This window comes from Ixodes scapularis, unplaced genomic scaffold (assembly GCF_016920785.2).
Source record: "Ixodes scapularis isolate PalLabHiFi unplaced genomic scaffold, ASM1692078v2 PGA_scaffold8__174_contigs__length_109621045, whole genome shotgun sequence".
Classification (NCBI taxonomy): domain Eukaryota; kingdom Metazoa; phylum Arthropoda; class Arachnida; order Ixodida; family Ixodidae; genus Ixodes; species Ixodes scapularis.
The window spans coordinates 82084612-82105444 of record NW_024609883.1 but is presented as its reverse complement, the minus strand read 5'-3'; the positions used below and the strand labels follow the sequence as shown (position 1 = coordinate 82105444).

The 20833-nt window shown below is 44.7% G+C and overlaps 1 protein-coding gene across 1 annotated transcript; it reads right to left on the bottom strand.

Moving 5' to 3' along the window:
* Positions 1-756: 756 nt before the first annotated feature.
* Positions 757-19647, bottom strand: LOC120836255 (zinc finger protein 184-like). The gene is made up of 10 exons (XM_040220706.3): positions 19591-19647; positions 19442-19504; positions 19293-19355; positions 13891-14181; positions 13113-13172; positions 10574-10879; positions 9530-9592; positions 9297-9356; positions 5236-5271; positions 757-1280 (listed from the first exon to the last, which is right to left on the bottom strand). The coding sequence occupies exons 1-10, from the start codon at positions 19625-19627 to the stop codon at positions 760-762; spliced, it is 1500 nt and encodes a 499-aa protein (XP_040076640.1). The 5' UTR covers positions 19628-19647; the 3' UTR covers positions 757-759.
* Positions 19648-20833: the final 1186 nt, after the last annotated feature.

The window sequence follows — 20833 nt, the reverse complement described above, 5'->3', positions numbered from 1 at the left end:
GGTTGTACCCATGTGAAACAAGAGTGTATAACAAAGAAGCCAGCCGGGATAGAAATATTTTTACACATGTTTGACCATACCTCAAGAAAACACACGTCAAACTATGCAAGCTTGAAATGCAAGAAAAAGCATGCTCGTTTGTAATCGGATGCTGCCGCCTCTGACTGCCACTGGAGTGGTCTACGACTTGACGAGGTATTGTCCTGCACAGACTTGATGCAATGATCATTATGCGATACGATGAACGGCTTACGTTCCAACACCCCTAGATAAACCCGATAGTGCACTGACCCGCTGAAGGAAGTGCATAAATCGGTTCCTTAGTGTATTGCGCTAAACTTGCTACAGAGCTGCCAGTAGCCTAATGTATTTTGTGTATCCTCCCTCCTAAAAAAAAAACAACAAAAAAACCTTTTTTTATCAAGTAAAAAAAAAACAACACAGGAATTATGTTTTCAGCTTATGGCACACTAGAACACAGATTGAAGATTCCAAAATATGCATTCGGAAGGCCTGTTGCACGTCAGTGTCCTCCTGCAGATGTCCCTGGTTCCGTCATCCTTGCATGTCGACAAGCGACTGCTGAGGCAAGGCTGGTTAGAAATTGTCAAGGAGCACCGTTGGCCCTTCGGGCTAGAGTTTCATTCCAAGCAAGGGCTTCGCAACAACGCTTGCACTTGTAACGTCCTGCACCTGTAGGGGCCCAAACGCGAACAGTGCGGGCCTCACTTCCAGAACTTCGCGACGCAGCCCACACTTTCAAGGTTTTTTATTTGTGTGCGTACAAACGTGGTCGACCAAATTTGTAAGCTGTACGAAGGCTTGGGGGCAGAGCTTGCACCTGTGAGGTTTCTGACCCCCGTGCGTTTGACGATGGAGGGCCAGACTGTCATGCACAGCAAAGGTTTTGGGGCACAGATCGCACCTGTAAGATTTTTCGTCGCTCGTCTGTGCTAAAACGCGATTGGTTACGCCGCTGTTCTGCGTGAAGGCTTCGGGAGACTGCTGGTGCTCGTCCTTGCACGCTTGAATCGAGCCGGAGGACTTCAACGACCTGTCTCTCGCCCGCTTTTGAATGTGGTGGCGCAAAATGGACGTGGAGCCAAACGAAGTGGGACGGTACTGGCACTCGGACGGTTGTTCATCGTCGTGGGAAACCAGGTGGCTCACGATCCCGCGCCGGTCGGTGGTGACGTGGGCGCAGAAACAGCACCGGAACAGGACGTCTTCGGTGACCTTCAAAAGGAAGCTGGTCGATCCCAACGGCGTGTTTCCATCACCTATGAAAGAACGAAAAAAGCCCTTGCGTGCGTCCGGAGATGCGTGAAAAGCTCAACCAAGGTAGCAACTCGGTTTAAAAAATGAGTAGTAGTCATAACGGGGAGTCCAAGTAGGTCGTTCCGATGACTCCATAACGATACCCGACACTTCACCGACGCCTTTGCGCATGCACCATATTGCTGTCGGAGGTATCAGAATGGTAGACTAAAACTCCAATGTTTTGCACAATATTGAAGTTGATCTTAAAGTGGACACTCAAGTCTCCAAAAACCCCTTTTGTGCCTGCGTACGTAATACACGTAAATCACACAATAAAGTTTTCCTAAAAACTTTTTGAGCACAATATATTTACGTTGCAAGACACCTTTTGAGTTAAGAGCAATTCCGAAACGCGTGACTGTGTTCCCAATTTTTTAACTTTTTTTTTTTTTTATATTAAAGTATATTTGGACAAAAACATACCCTCAGACTTGATTAATAAAAACCCAATCGAAAATTAAAAACAGCGCGGAAAGACGAGGACTAGACAAAGAAGTGACACGGACGTAGCGCTACGTCCGTGTCACTTCTTTGTCTGGTCCTCGTCTTTCCGCGCTGTTTTTAATTCCGATGTACCAACTCGCCCAAGCCTCAACTTTAGCATCAATCGAAAGATGTTTACAATTCTTTGTAATGCCGAATTATAGCGCAGCTCTTGAGGAGGAGGAGGAGGAGGGGAGGGTACAGAAAGAAGGGTATTTTCGGCTCCTCCATCCTCCCTTGTGACGTCACTCGTGAAGGTCACTGTGAAAGTCGTGACCTTCACTCGTTACCTTCGTGACGTCGCTCGTGACCCTCATGACGTCCCACGTGACGTCCCTTGTGACGTCATTATGGGGAATGTCCCATAATGCAAAGCGTGGTTACGGCGACGCCGCTCAAGCCAGAAACGGGCGCCTAAGAGCTGCACTCAAAATAATTCTGCAGCTGCACTTTGAAATAGCAGTACTAACTGTTCCACAATAAATCTTGCAAACAAATGTTGCTAAAAAAAATAAAAAAGTACTTTGAAATAGCCTAATTTATGGATGTAGTCGTCGGGAAGCGTAAAGGCTTCAGCTGCCCTCCTTCCATGAAATGTATAAGGCCACTTCTTTCACTGTTATAAAAATCCAACCCATCCTCTAAGGAACACTAGTATGATCCAAACTGCAAATCCAAACAGTTGCTTTTGTCGTGGCCCAAAAGGTTGTTGGCCCGTTGTCCTAAACAAACCTTAATGAGATAAACAAGAAGCTCCCATTTGCCAATTAAAAAAAAAAAAAAAAAAATCCTAAATCGGCTTTTTTTTTTTTTTTTTTTTTCTGAAGACTATCGAACCTGTTCTTTAAGAAAATTTATAAAATACCGTTCTTCTTGCTTTTCATTGTGCTGTTGTGACATCGAAATTCCAAGTTTTTCGAATAAATCCAAATCGATAAAATTTTTTACTGCCAAGTGTTTTTTGGATTGATATGAAAACACAGAATCCTAATCGTAACGTATTCAAGCACATGAAGCTTTTTAGTCGGTGTTCCTTTAGTTTAGTAGTCTCATTACTTGCTGCCCTTTTGGTTTCGGTTCCCAGAAACATGCAAACATATTGATTGTTTCATTGGTATAAACCATCTCATGTCTGTTTAAGAACTTTTTCTTACATAAATGCTAAAGATCATTTCGTTTGCAGGTGGCTCAGCTTCACAGTTATGCTGAACTGGGCGAAAGTGCTCCCGCCAGCTTCAGTCGGCAATTAATTGCACATATAAGTCTCGTCCAATGAATTTTTGCCTTCAGAGCAATTCTTGCATTAGCCGCCAGGGGAATAAATCAGCAGAAATATCTGCACAATATCGGCACAGAATTGCAGATCCTGTTCCTTCAACACCTTGAGTTTCAAATAAAGCACCATTCTTAGGTACCAATCTGTGTTGTCGAACTCTAAAGCGCATGTTCGTCTGCTCAATATTGTGTTTCATAATTCTGATGGTGATAAATTAGAATGCTGAATCTTTCAATAGCTTCAATACCTTGGCAATTCCGATGGTAACAACAAGGAACATGGCAATGCAGAATTATGCGTCATCCCTGGTTCTGCTCTGAATGGGGAAGCTTTCCAAAAAAATGCAATGTGTGAGAACATAAAAAAATACTGGAGGTGTAGCTAAGTGAAGCCTTCACCACCAATTTTAAGCATACAAATGACCCCCCTCCCATTTTAAAGTCACAAAATAAAACAAGTTTTTTAGTTCTAACTTGGTCAACTCCACAAGACGACACTCACTTAGTTAAACCAGTGACTGAATGAATTGAGATTATTCAGAGCCATGGAGATGAAGAGCAAACGAGAATGCATAGACAATTGTCCCAATGCTTCTCTGTAATGCTGGCAAGCATCTTCCAGCATGCAGTGAAACTGACAAGTGATGATTTGGAGCAGCTCTTGTAGCTAAGAAAACGGGTTTCGAAGCAGAGATTCCCACTTTTGGAGAAAACAATTCTGAGCTTTCATGTCAGCAAATTTTATACAATCTTTCAAAGTTAACCTGTGGACGAAAACTGCAGTTGTTGGAGTGTTAGGAGACTATTTGAAGAGTCATTCCTACAGGGTACCTGGCCACTACAAATATTTGTTTACTGAACATCATACAGCGGTAATTTTCCAGATGTCTCAATTAACCGATGGCGCCTTCGGTCAGAGTTTGACGTAAAAAAATGTTTTTGGCTACTTTGTAGGGTTTGTATCGTGCTGCCCTCGCTCGTATTCCACCTGCTACTGTTCAGAGTAGCTAAGCAGAGCACATAGCTACTCTAACCAATCACATTGGATAGCACTAGCTGTTTATCGCAATCGATGCGAGCATTATTCAGACGTTAGGAGTGTGCACATAATAAATTTGGGGTTTGAGGCAAATTCAAAGTGAATAGTTGTTTTGGCTGAATATTTTTTAATTGAATATTGAATAGTTGCTGCGCCTTTCTCTATGCCTTTCACTACTGTTACACCATGCTTAAACGAAAATTCAGTTGAACTTGTGAAAGCTGTTCCCAAGCTTCTAATTGCCCACTTATGCGCTCTGTTAAATTCAATCTAGCTATATTTATAGACTGTGGCCTCAGAAAGTCCAATACCTACATTGGAATGGCAAGTAAACGACAGATTTTTCATACAATTAAACCTGTAAAGAAGCCCAGCCATACCTAATTGAAGGGTTTCATAAATCTTCTTGCTATATACAAACTTAAATTTTAAATTAAAAAAAGAAAAAAACACATTAATAATGAACACAAATTGTTAAAACATCGCTAACATACTCTTGCATAATAGCCAGCTAAATTTTGAAGACTTTACCGCAATGTAAAATAAAAAATCATGTCTAATTTCTTTTTTTTTAATACAATAGGTTTGCGCATGCAGCAGTCCTCTTTGAAAGTGTGTTTTTCACCTAAAAGCACAGCTCGGCTGCGGCGAAGCGAGTCGCGCGATTCCGGTGTCAGCTCTGCGGGTATTGCTTCTCTGCCGTGCACCGCTGCTTGAGAAGAAGCGCACTCAAGGGGGCTAACCCCACCGCAATCAACACTTCAAAAAGTATGAATATCACAGTTCATTTTGAAGAGAATATCAAATAGCGTTTTATTTCTACAAATAGCATTTTATTTCTAACTACTATATTTAAAAATTCGAATATTCGCACAACCCTACTCTTCGCACATAATACTTAACCATCTGAAAAAAATTTTTAATTCTTTGTGGCATTGTTAACAATGCCATGTGCCAGACACTTTCAGTTTCCTCTTCGAGAATAGCTCCCCTTTGGCGCAGACATGGCACAAATTGTACACAAATACAGCCTTTGGAGCAGCATGTAGCACGCTGTTCCTTTTGGTGCAGTTTGGCACAAATGGCTCAGCAGTTCCATTACTGTCATGCAAACTCACCATGTACTGCTGCTGACTGTAAAAACTCTTGTTCACCTGCATAAACAAAAAAAAAAAGAAAAAAAAAAGAAGATTACTTTATAGTAGTAGTAAGCGAATGAATGTTTCGATGTAGCAGTTGGTTACACCCCATCACATAGCCTGCCGTCGGCTGAAGCGGCTGCATTACCAGTGTTGCACTGACGAGTTCTCCCACAGCAAAAAACGGCTTTCACGCTAAACAAGCAGCAAAAACGATCCTTCAAATGTTTAAATGTAGTCGCGGTTTTTCTCTCGTTCAAAAATACTGCAAATTTCCACTCTGTTCATTGCGGTAGGTCTTGAACTGGGGCACGAAACGGTACACCACTGCCTTGGCACTTCTGCCTCAACACCAATGCGCTCGGTTAGTACTACTAGTACTAGGTATCTTAAAGACATCTAGTGCGAAGGACAAGGACAAGTAGAAGACTAGACAGGACAAGTGCTTCTACTTATCCTCGTCTTTCGCACTGTCACTGAGATGCTTATCCAACTAGGCCATCAACTCGCTTTCATCGCTTCTATACGTCATTTTTTCAAAATTGTTGATGCATATTTTTTACTGTTCGGATTTCTTTCCTTCGTTGGAACATTCTTTCTGCCCGGGCTTGCCGAACGATGTGACCGCAAAGTTGTGACTGTCACCTCGTCGGGCATGCCTCCACCATTTGCAATGGCCTCCCAGACAACTCTGCTACCCGTCACTCGTACGAATGCAACCGATTCCAACAACGTTACTAGTACTACGCACGGTGCCACACTCGACGAGCTGCGCCCAGAGTGGCGGCGCCCCGTCGCCTGATCCCCTCGTGGACGCTGCCATTTTGGCGCTCGGCGCAAGGCCGACACGACCGGCGATTGTTGTCCTTCAAAAACGCAACTTCCCAAGATTTTTTCTTTTTTTACACGGCGTTGGAAAGTTTGGTTGATGTCGCCTTTCTCTGTCTCAGACTGTTTAGATGCTTCCGGAGGATGGGAGAGCAATGCCTGCGATTTCGGGGGGAAAGCTAGATGACTGACAACAATGATTTTGAACGTCAATACTCCGAAGCAACGCTCGCTCGGGCCTGTTCCCGAGACTCGTGGCACCGACCGCTGGGACCATGACGTCCGACGGCACGACGCCCCGGCTTTTGCGACGTCGTTCGTCGCCACTTTGGGACGGCTTTAGATGCGTGGGAGGAATGGGAGGCTAAATGCGCCTGTTTAATGCGTGCTTCAGGCACCACACAAATACTCCTGCTATGTTCAGATGCCTAACCAGAAATATTACCCCACAAAATAAACCCGGTGCGCAAAACTAGTTTTGCCTCACAGCCAAACGATGCGAGGAGCGAGCCGCGAAACCTGCACCATCAATCCTACCGGCTGTCGCAAGTGACGACAACGATGATGGCTGGAGAGACGCTCCCCATAGTTCACATACACTGCTAGAAAATTGTGCGAGACAGATGGCATCGAGACAAAAACGGAAACGAACGCGTAGCTGTTGAACATTTGCTGGTCCCTCGTCAAAAACTGCTCAATGGCATTAAAGGTATGTCTGACGTAAGAGTACTTGGAAAAAAAAGTCGGTGTTCCAATCCACGCTGTGAATGAAGGTCGTTGGCCAGCGAAGCTGTGGTATCACCTGCAACGATTGCCCACTGCACTAAAGACCCTTTTCATGGCAAACGCCACCAGGCGGTGCTCCAGTTTCTGACGTCCCAGAGAACTTCCTGTTTAGAAAAAGAATGAACAAAGCCCACCCTAACACTGCTGCTTGAAATGTCAATGAAATGTTTAACCACCGATTCTCCAGGTGAATGGCAAAAAAAATGAAGCGCGAGATCTGCTAAAAATTTTCGGATATTCTTGTAAACTAACTTGCCTCCTCCAAGACATTAAGATGTCCAGCCGAGGGCTCTCGTTAAATCTCCAACTTTGATGTAAGTATAGCATTTATGCTTTCTAGCCCTGGTGACATAAGCAAGCTTGACAGGCTTGCAAAGGTGGAACAACCGAAGTCGCTTGGGACGCAAGCGGCAGTTCATGTTTATAAACAGCATGTGTACTGCAGTGTACTAAAACTTTATATATATAAAAGGCTAGCGACGTCACTTTCCATGTCGCAAGCTGCTGTCGCCGCAGTACCTTGTGCAACAACCGAGAAACATATGTGTTGAGCGCTACGTGCTTTGCATTGTTATCAGGAATGCCTTATCATCAATAATGTGGTTCGGATGCTTGTTTTAAGCTTGTTCTTTACTGAAATGAATGTTGTGCTGTATGTTGCATGCGTGATATGCACTTTTCGCTTCAATCGCTGAAGGATTTTTTTTTTTTTTGTGAGGACGATGACACAATGAATTGTGCAGTCGTATGCAATTCTTATAGCTTCGCTGTAAAAATTGCAAACGACTGCACATAGTACGCTGCAATTGACGGTGGTAACTGCTGCGCTGTGGAAAGGCACGTTGAAAGATATTTGCCTTTAGACAGTGTGCTGAACAATGTTTGCAACGAATTCCAAGGACGGAACCTGGGCGGCAGCAGTGGGGAGACGAGGGGAGCGCGTCACCACAGCGCGACCACATGGGTATTTTACAATGGCGGCTGCCAGAGGAGGTGGGGGGGACAAGGAAGAGCATTACCGGAGGGAATGTGAATGTAGAGGGGAGGATCGCGAGGCAGAAAGTACTCTCCCCGTGATTACGTGGGTTTTTTGGAACAGCGGCGGCCTATAGAGGGGGGGCGGGAACGACAGAGAGCCTTGCCGTTGGCGTGTATGCGTGAGGAAGGACGGGGAGAGGGAGAACAGTGCTGCCGCTGTAGAGTGGGGTTTTGCATTCGTACGCAAGCATTTTTGGCTGGGAATGGGCACTAACAGCTACCGCCGTAAATCTGGCAAACTCAGTCAAAATGATCTAGGCTAGGAAGCCTCTATTTTTTATTCGTGAAAGCTTCAAAAATGTTTTGAAAGTGTCGAACTTTGAGATCTGAGACCATTTTGAGAATTCAAGCTTCTCAAACTGGAACCGGACAAAATGTCAAAATCTTCTTATCTTTCTAAATTTCAATTACAGGACGATCTTAGATTGCCAAACTCAAAATATTGAACAAACTCAAAAGTTATGAACATTGCATATTTGCAAGTCGGTGAGGTTAAGATGTTTCAAAACCTTATAAACTGGAATTTTACTATGAGACTGTGAAGGTCCGTTCACACACTTGCGACCCCTTAGAACCGAGCACCTTAAAACCTGTTAAAGTCTCTTACAACGGGAAAGCATACTGACACGCTGGAGCCATCTATGCAGTGACCCTGGAACTGCATTTCACTAGAGAAAAGGTTTGGCGGAATTTGCGAGGTCAAATCTACATACTACTTATGAGAAATGTTTGTTTATAACATTGACAAAAGTTTTTCAAGCCAAAAAGAAAATAATGACACGCGGAAGAAATTGAAAATATACGGGACGGCCCAGTGTTCCACTTCTACCCGATGGGTGCTGCCAGTGTGTCCTCTCGTCATAAGAGATTTTAAAAGGTTTCAAGGCACTCGACCCTAAAGGCTCGTTAACGCTCTTGCAACCGAGTAAGACCGAAAGAGACAGAACCGGTCTTTAAGCCTCTTGCGACGTCTTAGGACTGGGTGCGCTGCTGCGGAGCTGGTTCTAAAGGCTCGTTCACACTCTTGCAACCGAGTACGACCGAGAGAGACCAGACCGGTTTTTAAGCCTCTTGCGATCTCTTAGGACCAGCTCCGCTGTAGCGCATCCGGTCCTAAGATGTCGCAAAAGGCTTAAAAACCGGTCTGGTCTCTCTCGGTCTTACTGGGTCGCAAGAGTGTGAACGGGACTTAAGACGTCGTAAGAGGATTAAAAACCGGTCTTGTTTCTCTCGGTCGTATTCGGTTGCAAGAGTGTGAACGAGCCTTAAGGGGTCACAAGTGTGTGAACGGGCCAAAACCCTGTCACTAAATCTGAAAGAGACATTAACACATGCCATATCCTGTTCACACTTTTCGAACTGATTTTATGACAGCCGGCTATGCATACCTTCGTTTTTGGGTAAACTGACGGCAACTCCAGGTTGCTCATGGGCAGCTAAGGTCAGGTCTGCAATGTAAAAAGAATAGCACAAAGAGACAAAACAGAACCGATCAATGTAGAAGAAATCTTTGCCATCAGTTTCGAAACCTAACTGTGGATGATCAAACATGCACATTCGTTTTGAATCTCTTTTTTTTTGTATAAAAAATAAATGACCACATCTTTTTATGGTGGCTGACCTGAGGGAACACCCAAGATCGATGGTACATGATCCAGGTCTGCGAACGACTGTGCTGGATTTCCTAAAAACAAAAAGTGGGATTAACGTCGCACGAGGCTCTTTAAGGCGGCACATAAACAGGACGTCCGTGGATTAATGAGTGCAGAGGGTGAAGAGCAGATGTGTCAGTTCCAAGAAACGCATTAATTAATTGAAGGGGAAATGCAGGGAAGATATGTTGCATTCGGATAAAACACGGACAATGCATTTCAGCTGGGTGAAACCGGCCTGAAAAGTTAGGTTAGCGTACGCTTGGCACTTGGCTATATTCTTCTGTTATAATCAATCATTTGAGGAATTTCCCTGGTAGAAAGGTTTCATGTGCGAATAATACAGTCCAAGCTCCGATTGTAAGTTAAGCCAGCCATTCTCAAACTTTTGGCCGTCATGAACCCCCTTATCCGCTCGAAGGCCAATCGGGGACCCCCCCCGCATTATGCAGCAGAGGTCTCGTGCGATGGCATAGGAAGGCCTTTCTTCTTAGAGCGGTTCTTTGATTTGGCGTGGACCCCGTGAACGCTCTCGACAAACCCTGGAATTCACAGACCACAGTTTGAGAACTGCCAAGTTAAGCCTACTGTTCAACCTCTTATTGGTGCACTGCATGAGGTGCAAACCACTTTCATGATGCAAGAGAACAAAAACAGCAATTTTAACGGCTGCAATGCAATAGTAAGGAAACAACATCTCATGATTCGAACCCACCACCTGACCTTCTCAGTGTCACGCAGGGCTATACTCTGTTCACTGCTAAAGTGACAGGACGGTGGAAGCTACATGTTTGTTAGACCGGCCAGCCGTCTACGTCGCACTGCACGATCACGCCATCTCTGCATGTGCAAAGAGCGTAGACAGGCACTCTCTACATGTGAATACGTAAATAGCCGGCATCCAATCAGGGGCGCAACATCTTGCCGTGACCACAAAATATTGCACCCTCGATTGGCTGCTGCCCCTTAAAACGTCTTCTAAAGGATCTTGCCAAAAAAACTGTGTCGCGTACGTGGCGTTTTTGAGGATTCGGGATTCGTCTTCGGGGGGAAGAACCTTGGAATTTTATCTTCGTACTTCTTCCTTCCACTAGTGTTGAAGTGGGCCCCACAGATTTTGCTACTGGCCCTTGGCTCCCACCATGGTTGCCCCTCTGGTAGAGCTAGATTGATTTCCGTTATCCATCTCTTCCTCAGCTCGATGTCGGCCGGGAACTTGTGCCAAGAGAGCTCCTCGTTCTTCTTCCTCCTGTCGTTGTTTCGGCACCCTTGCACGCAGCAAGTTTGTCTGGAATGTCCCTGCCATGTACGCTTCCTTCCTGCGCAGACGCCAGCCGTCAAAGAAGCTCAGAACTGTTTTGGAATTGCAGTGTTCTTTGATTCTGAACTTCATCAAGCAGAATGCTTTTAAAACTAATTTACAAGAGCAAAAACCTAAACAGCAAGAAAAGACAAGAGACAAGCTGAAAAAGCACACACACACATTTTTCTTTTCTTTTTCTCCTTTACTTTAGTCATGTTAAACTAACTAGCCTAACTCCATGTTTTGTCATGAAAACAACATACCGTATTTACGTATTTACTCGCACAATGAACGCACTCGCGTAATGAACGCACCCCCCAAGTCGGCTCTCAAAATTTCGACTTTTTTTTTTTCACTCGCGTAATAAACGCACCCTCAACTGGACGTAAAAATTTTGACCCCCTCCCCCCACGCGCGCGAAATGAACGCACTTTTCTATCCTGGTGCAGCGACGTCGCGAATGCATGGGCAGGGTGGGCAAACAAAACGCCTTGCAAAAGGCGTTAAAAAATTCCCAAAGATCCAACGGAAGCAAAAAAAAAAAACATAAAGAGGAGCTTTTTTTTTTTTTTTTTTTTTTTTGCACAGCGCAGGCTTTGCGTTCGCGCGCCGCCGCGCGCAAGGAGGTAAGAAAGAGAAGCGCTCTAAGCGAACGAAACAGCTTGCAAAAGGCGGCAAAAGAAAAAAAAAACACGGAACTAAGAGAAAACAAAAACAAATAGAAGCTTTTTCTTTTTTTTCTTTTTTTTTGCACAGCGCAGTTTGGTTGCGGGGGGGGGGGGTCGCGCGCCGCGCGCAAGGAGGTAAGGAAGAGAAGCTGAGAAGCCCTCTAGCAAACGAAACAGCCTGCAAAAAACGGCAAAAAAAAAAAAAAAAAAAACGGAATTGAGAAAACAACAAAAGAAAAAGAGGAACTTTTTTTTCTTAGTTTTTTTTTTTTTTTGTACAGCGCAGTTTGGTTACGGGGGTCGTGCGTCGCGCGCAAGGAGATAAGAAAGATAAGCGGAGAGCCCACGCCTAAGCAACGCCTAAGCAAACAAAACAGCTTGCGAAAAACGTCATTTTTTTTTTTTTTTTCACAGCTTAGTTTGGTTACGGGGTCGGGCGCCGCGCGCAAAGAGATAAGAAGTTACTTCGATTTTCAGAATAAAATGTCTGTTCATTATGCGAGTAAATACGGACGCAAAAATTTTACTTCGCCTAATGAACGCCCCCCCCCCCCCCCCCCCCCCCGAACTTTGCATCGATTTTTCGGGAAAAAAAGTGCGTTCATTCTGCGAGTAGATACGGTAGCACAACCAGGTGTCTTTACAAAAAACACTTGATCCCTAGACATGCATCGAACCCTGGACCTCACGTTCCGCAATTTAATGCTTTGCCCTTGTGCCAGTGAAGTGTCAAGACTCGGATGCGTGCCCTAAATAAAAAATCATGCAAGCTTTATGGGAAGCCATGTGACATAGTCATGGTGTTACATTGCCGTGGTGTCACGCGACACCATGGCAATGTAACACAACACCAACCACATGACCCGTAGTCACCACAAGAAAAATGGTTGTTTCCATGCTCACAATTTCTTTTCATTGAATAATTGCCCCAGGTGACCACAATATAATTTCATAGTTTAACGAATATTAGGCCTAAATAAATGGGGTTCAAAGAGAAATTTCCTTTTTCTGTTTTATCCTTTGAGCCAGGTAACGTCCTGTTCTCAAAGTTTGTGCATTCTATCGCTACCGCTAGCTTCACATTCACACAGTTAGAGGTTTCCACGATGCATAGTTATAGTATATGCGGGCCAAGAAGCGGGGTTTCATTTCTTGATTTGACCGTGTTTCAGCGATAAATATATTTATAAAAAACATTCTGAACTCTGTGACTCTTATCTATTCTGTGAACCTTTAATTTTTTAAAGTAATTCTTTAGGTCTGAACTTTGAGTTTTGAGGTTTAAAAAATTAAAACTTCTCAAACTTGAACTTGAAAAACGAAATGTCAAAATCTTTTAATTTTTACATTCTTAACCTCAAAGACATTCTTGAGTGCTGAGCTTAAAGCTAAAAAAAACTCTACAACTATGAACATAGAAAATGTGCACATCAGTGAAGTTTGAACACTTCAAAGCCTTATAAACTGGAACCCCAGATTTTAGTATGAAACTGTAACACAGAAACTAAATCCACAAATTACCATATGCTACATCCAGCTTGTACTTTTTCAAAGCAATTTGTGCAAACAATCCATCCATACCTTCCTCTTTCGGTACACTGACGACGACCAGAGGTTGCTGAATGGCGGCTGTAATTAGGTCTGCAAAGTGAAAGAGCACAAAGGAACATAACTAAATCAATCAAAATATAATGTGAAAGGATATTTTGCAAGATAAAAATTACAGGCAATTAATTACCTGTAAATAAAAACACAGGTAAAGCATTGACTGTCGACTGCCATTTTCATTTCACTCTAAAATACAATTAAGTAAAAGAAGAAACAACTGAAAAGCAGACCCTAGGTATGGTGGGCTAGAAGGGGAAGACAGTTATGCGGTTAAGAGCGGTCCCACAATTCAAGCCTACAGAGCGCAGCGTGATCTGTATGCATGCGGCACTGCCACCTTGTGCTTTAGAGCTAGACGAGGCTAAGATAAATGGGCGGATATCGAGCTTGATTTCGATCTGTACGGGCATTGTTCAAGCGTAAATGGGAACACAACCCTTTATATTTCACTTTACATATCTTGCCTGCTCCGTTTCATTCAGAAACCAGTTTCCAACAAGTTAACAAGTCTTTACAGTTGTGGCACTGCTGTTAGCTTACAGATTGTACCACAGACCTTTTCTGAAATTGTGAACGACGTGAGGGCTTCTGCGAAAACACTTTGTACCCGACTAGCCGCTGCCCCTTCAAACCACAGAGTAGAGCCACTGGTAGAGCTACGAAGCCTGGAAGGCGTCTCCGATCGGTGCACTTATCACGTTCTAAAATGTAATCCAGGCATCGTAGTCTCACCGACAACTGCGCTACGTACGTGATGCTCTCGGGGCTTCGGCGTCCGGCCTTGGGGGGAAGAACCTTGGGATCTTGTCTTCGTACCTCCTCCTTCCGCTGGCGTTGAAGTGGTCCCCGCAGATTTTGTTGCTGGGTTTTGGTTCCCACCAAAACGGGCCCGGCATGGCTCGGTTGATCTGCGTCACCCACTGCTTCTTCAGCTCGACGTCGGCCGGGAAATTGTGCCAAGAGACCTCCTTGTTCCTTGTGTCATTCTTCGAGCATCCCGGAATGCAGCAGGTTTGCCCCGAACGTCCCGGACGCCTCTTTGCTGCGCGGATACGTACCAACGCGCCGTCATCAAAGAAACCCGGAATTGCTTGGAATTACAGTGCCTCTGTGTCCTTCAATTCTAAAAAAAAATATAGAAGCGGCTAATGACGAGGACAGGGTAAAAGACAGTATTCCAAGCTATGAAACTTTTATTTTTGATTCCCGAAAACGTGAAAAGGATTTCAACTCCAAAAACTTAAAAAGGACAATGGCGCACGAGGCCGGAGCTGCTGTCTGTCAGTCTTCTTTCACTCTGTCCCCGTCGTTGTACTTTTGAGAACAAACCAACTTATCCCAATCGTCAACATTATTTAATTTGATTCCGAAAATATTTTTAAAGACTGAATGTGCCACGTGGCTTGCCCCTAGTCACTTGCTGCGACGCACGCTTGTAATCTTGAGGATGTGCAGTCGCCCAATTTTTTAATAATATCACGCGAGCGTCGACCGCCGAGACGGGCAGTGCCGTGCTGCAAAGAAATGCAGCGTCACGGGAGAGATTAAACGCATGTGCACAAAGCCCTTTCTGGGGAGCGTTGTCCACTAGGGTATTCCGCTGATCGCACACAGCCCCTGCTATCGCTAAGAGTGTGTCACGTGGCCTTCCTGTTGGGCACAACTGCACGTGGAAGCACAACGCCACGTGGCAGGGTGACAGTGCTGGATTGGTTCTGATGGCTTGTAGCATTAGCTATGGTATATAGTTTAATGCATCGTTGCATTCAGCTTGTCGCGTCATCGTATTTTTCTTTTTTTGGTGCTGACAAAGTAAGTGCAAACTAAAAATAAAAGAATAAAAAAAAAAAAGCTATATTAAACGAGATGACGCACAATTTCTTTCACGTCTGAGCAGTATCACGATATCACGCAAGCAAGCAAGCAAGCGCTCTTCAGATCTTAGCTTAAAGGCGGTCAGCTATACCAGCAGATAAGGAACAGGGGCTGTGTGCGGTCAACGGAATAGCCTAGCAGACGACGCTCGCACCGGAGAGAGCTTTGTGCGCACACGCCTAATCTCTCTCGTGACGCCGCATTTCTCCGCAGCATAGCGCTGGCCGTCCCGGCGGTGGACGCTTGCGTGATATTATTAAAAAATTGGGCGACTGTACATCATGCTTCGTTCATTGCAACCCTGTACGATTGTTTGAGTAACAACTGCACAAAATATGTAGTTGCTTAGAGACTTTGTTGTTCTGTCCGTTTTTTTATTTTCCTACGTCTGTGGGTTACTATGGATGGGTATGTAGTTGCTTTTTTGCTAAAATTGTTTTTTTTTAATGTTCTTCCTGCTTTAATTTTTTTCTTTCTCCGGTGTTGTATAGTTGTTGTTACCTGCTGAGCAATGTAGATGGGTAACAGGGCACCGTCAGGCACAGCAAACCTGTTTTTTATCTTATTGCCCTAAACCTTGTACATGAACAAAACAAAAAAAAAACAGGTAGAAGACCATTACACGAGTTGTGTGTAGGTACTGGGCTTAAAGTCACATCCAATTGGTGAGAATGCGAGTTCCAGCCGAACGCTGACACAGCACTCGCGTCCAATCTGTGCCCCTACTAACCTCCGATAGATGACGGACTAGCAGGAAGTAAACTCAAAAGCACGCTCACATGCCCGAATAACCGCCGCTTTTTTGTGCCAGAAGCGTTTGTTACCCAGGACCTATCATAATTAAGAAGGTAAATGCCGCAAAGGTTCTCATTTGTTTTCTAAGGGGAACCACGCCTGGATTTCTGCTTTTAGAGGGAACAAACCTCCGCAACCGTGAACGGTGCCGTGTTTCTGGCATTCGAATCTTTTAACTTTTATGCCTCGTATTCTCCCCTGCCTCTTTAAAGCCTTCCTTTAAACACCCTATCCCTCTCTCCCAGCACAAAGTAGCCAACTGTGACAGTTAACCAGTCAACTCCGGACAACTTTATCAGGCGGCTCGAAAAAGACTCGTGGCGTCACATAAATTATGTTCGACTTCAGTTATATACTACTCTGTCTTCTTGTTTATCTTTTCCTTCTCGCATGACGCTCTGCTATCTCGGAGTTTTCGTAACACGAGAACCCCCTACCTTATGCTTCATTCAATTTACCTAGGAAAAAAAAAAATACCAAAAAACTTGGGCATCGATTTGAAGAAGACCCCTGCAGTGCCGTTAGGCAAACGACGCCTTTACGTTAGTTTTCACTCACTTTGACCACTTTTCGATGAACGGGCGGGGAGATCACACAAGTCACACTAATAAAGTGAGCGCACTGCACTGTTAGAAGTGCAGTTACATTGATTGTGCATTATTTGGAAAAGTAGTGACATGTCACTCTCCACTGCCTCTTCACCCTCTCTTTCGACAATGTCTCCCCCTTCATCCCTACCGTCTGCCGTATTGTTTGCTCCAAGACGCAACCACTGTAGGCGTTTGCTGCTGCCGTATTTGAGTCGCATTTGCAAAGGCAATCACTGACAAGCAGGCTGTAGCCGTTATACCAATATGTAAGTCCTCTCTGCTCTCAGGTGCATTTAAAGTCAACCGCACACTGTGGTGCATTTAAAGTCCTGTTTAGAGCAAATGGGAAGGTAAAACTAGGAGCACCCTTTGCGATGCAGGCCGATGACGAACAACTTCATGCCTAATCGCGACAACATTGAATATTTGACAACAAGGTCGTTGATTAGACTAAAGTCTTCTGAAGATGACGAAATTCTGTTGCTGTCACAATTTTCGCAGTTCTTAATGACAAAATAATTTGTTTCCTTAGGCCCTGGCCTGTGTTTATCGTCAGCTTCTCTATCTCGTGCGCCTTACTGACTCTGGACAGGCGTAAAGGTGGTATCTGATTCTGTTATGAAGAATATTGACCTGCATGAGAAATAGTTCATGAACCTGTCAGTGAAATGTGAGCAAACAGCAATCCATTATTTGCATTGTTGGTCCAGTATATGGACAGGTGTCTTTGTCACGATTTTCATTAAATTTTATTACATGGACAGTACCGACATAGTTTTCCCTTAAACTTGGTTAGCAAATACTGTAACTTTTTTGTCACAAGTGAATATATTGTGGCTTTATGCCGCAAACCAACTGAGGCTATCCGACAACGCAGACTCTTTGGGGGCGAAGCTTTACATTGCGGAAGGACCACCCAGGGTTTGCACCTTTTGTTTCCTGCCTATAGACCAAAACAGGACCTCCACGCCATAAAGAATTCCAATCTTTTGCCATCGCTTTTTAGATTAAAAAAAAAAATGTTTACGGACATGCAACGAGGAAATCTAGAGAAGCATCTCGAGTCTAAAATTAGACTTTCAGGTTATCGTTAATACAGTGATGTGATTGGCCTAAGCCATTTTGGCGCACGTTCCGGAGCAACCAAAACTGTGTTTTGGAGCAGCAAATGTGGCCTTTGGAGCAACCAAAACAGTGTTTTGGAGCAGCAAAAGCGGCTTTTGGAGCAGCCAAGACAGCGTTTCGGAGCAGCAAAAGTGGATTTTGGAGCAGATATTCTTAGGAAAATAAAAATATTTGTTTTAAGTGCTGTACAAAAGAAGGGCACTTTGTGTTGTGTTGTGTTCTGATGTGACGTGTTGTGATGCAACTCGCTGCTTCTGTTTTTACTGCTCAGACATCCCACAAGTGTACAATGCTGTAGCCACCGTTTTACTGGTTCCAGACGTGCCAGATTTTCGTCAAAAGTAAGCAAACTTAAAACAACGAATCGCAAGCGTCCCAGCTGGTGCCTGAGTCACGTAATCATGTTCGCATGCATGTGACGCAAACTTCGGCAGGCTTGCTATTGGGCATACTTCGTCGGGCGAGCGCAGACAACGGCTGTCCGATCGAAACCGAAACCATGCCCCTCAGTTCCGTCGCTAACTTATCCCCAAAATTGTACACAAAATGCAACTTTTGAGCATGCAACAAAAACAGTCCAGTGGCGCGTGCTTGCCAGGCCGGAAAACAAGGTACAAGCTAAGCACACAAAAAATAAAGAACCTGAGCGCATCGATGCAAGACATTGCAAGCCAGCCTCAAAACATTCTTGGAGCGCTTTGTGAAACGACTGAACTCGAGACAAACACAAGCGCGCTATGCGGGTTCAGCATGCAGACATTGCCTTCTTTGCTTTAGCTCACTTCCCTTCACCAACTTCCTTTCACGGCAGATTTTTCACATAGTGAGGTCCCTCTCGAAAGAAGGCCCACCGAGAGGAATCTAGATAATCACTACTTTGACAGAGCAATCTTTGAATTAAAGATGGATTTTTGTAGAAACGTATAATTTAAACAACAGGAATGTTGATGAACATGCGGCGGTCCTTACGTTACAGTTTAGAAAGTACCATATCTGCAGTAATGTGGGGACGGCAACATTCAACGTCGCGCGACCACGGTGACTGAAAGGCAGTGACCAAATATAGTTTTCCCATGGCCGTTGCTTCAGCTAGCAAAGTGACTCCTTCCATGCAAAAACAGGGTTTCGTTTCACAGCACGACGGCATGGCTGGTACCCGGCACGCTGTCGTCGGAGTGTCTGCACACATCCGCGTCTATCGCTTAAAATATAAAAAAAAAGAGACGAGAGACGAGACCCACAAGACAAGAGCGCGAAACGCGAGACGCCGGAAAAACCATGCAAGACCGAGTGGACAATTGATGCACGGTACTTTGTGTCAGGCGGCCGCTTGTGCCACATAACACACGCCTCAATTACAGTACTCGGTTTAGTTTCGGTTCTGAAAGGCGACCTAAATTGCTCCTTTGGTGCAGGCTTGGCGCAGATTAGCCATATCTTGGCAAAATGTAGCAGGATGTAGCAGGGTTAGCCCCTTGGCGCAGTTTGGCGCAATTGGTGCAGCAATCACATCACTGTTAATATGCCACCCCAGCCAACAAGTGGCAATTTCACAGGCTCAACAGTCAGCATGAAATAGTGGAAATGTTCTTAAATTCAGAATAAATCTCGTTGACTCACTATTGGCTTGATTTATGCTTAGCGACTTGCTACAAGTTGAAAGCTGCCCGTGAGCGCGGAAGTCTGGATTTACAAAAGACGTGGGTTTAATAGTAAATTGAAGCATTAGTGAACATTCCAATGTTTGGAATAAGTCACGGTCACTCACCAGTGGCTTGGTTTACAGTCGGTGGCTCGCCAGAAGCCGGGGACAGTGCATTAGCACGTGACCCTACATTTGCAGAAGACACAGGCTTAATAATAGGCACAAGTAATTGATAACAGTTCTCAAGCTTGGAGTAACCAACAATCACTCACCGATAACTTTGTTTACAGTCGGTGACTTGCCACACATCGGGGACAGTGCATTAGCATGCGAACCTGCACTTGCAGAAGACAAGGGCTTAATGATCGGCACAAGCATTTGATAACAATACAAAAGCTTGAAGTAAGCTGCAGTCACTCACTGATGAGTTGGTATACAATTGGCAACTTGCCACGCATCGGGGACAATGGATTGGCCTGTAAGCCTGTATGTACAGAAAACAAGGGTAAATAGTAAGTTGAAGCATTCATGGTCGGGTTTGTACTACATATGCTAAAAAGTATTAAATACCGAGAGCAAGTCTTTCAAGAAGCGCCTTTGGCACATCAGAACGCAGGGAGGGGCACGCCAATCAAAGGACAACAAAGAGAATGCGCTTTCCAGGCAAGCACGCGCCTTCATTCGTTGAGGTCGGAAGGAAACACGAGCATGTGTGCGCATCCAGAGGGTCAAAAAAAGCACAAGGTGGGCAAAGAACAGAGGGATTTGCACGCCGCACAGAACTTTACTGTGAAATATCTGAAATTACACACAGAAAGATATTTACTTACAGAAACAAATTTCGATTAAAAAAGAAGGGGCACAACAACTCGGCAACATAAAAGTTACATGCCACGTTTCATCATGCATCGTACAAGTGCGATGTACGATACATTGAATTCATCGGATGGGTGGATGGACAGATACGGCTGAACCAAGGAAACGGGTGGTGGCTTGCGCCACCTGGCAATCGAATAGCCATGGTCATCAATTGAGCTTTCATTTTTTGCTAAATCTAGCGCCACCATGACCTTTGGAGCAGCGTGGCACAATTCTGGTCGATTTTAAGCTTTTGGCACCGCCAAATGTGAAAATTGGGAATGTATCAAAATGGCGCAATTGGCGCAGCTATCCCACCCCTGCTTGATCTTTAGTGGGCGACTGGTCACACGTCGAAGAAAGAGCATAAGCATGCAAGCCTGAATTTACAGAAGTCACGAGCTTAATAGTCGGCCCAAGCAATTGATAACAGTTCCCAAGTTTGTTCACTCACCAATGACATGCTTTCCAGTTGGTGGCCGGCCGCGCCTAGGTGACTGTGTGTCACTGTGCGAGCCTGCATTTGACAAAGGACATGGAGCATTTAACAGTCCCGAAATTGGGAGCAATCTGCAGTCACTCACCAACGGCTGAATTTTCAGTGGGCGACTGGCCACATGTCAGGGGGGGTGCTTCCACATGCGAACCTGCATTTGCAGAAGACACAACTTAAATGGTAAGCAGAAACCGTCGTGGAAAGTTTACGAGTTTGTCGTGAACTGCAGACACTCACTGGTAGCCGCTATGTTCATAGTTGGCAACTGGCCGCTCGTCACGGACTTGCGCGTCTTGTGAAACTACATTTA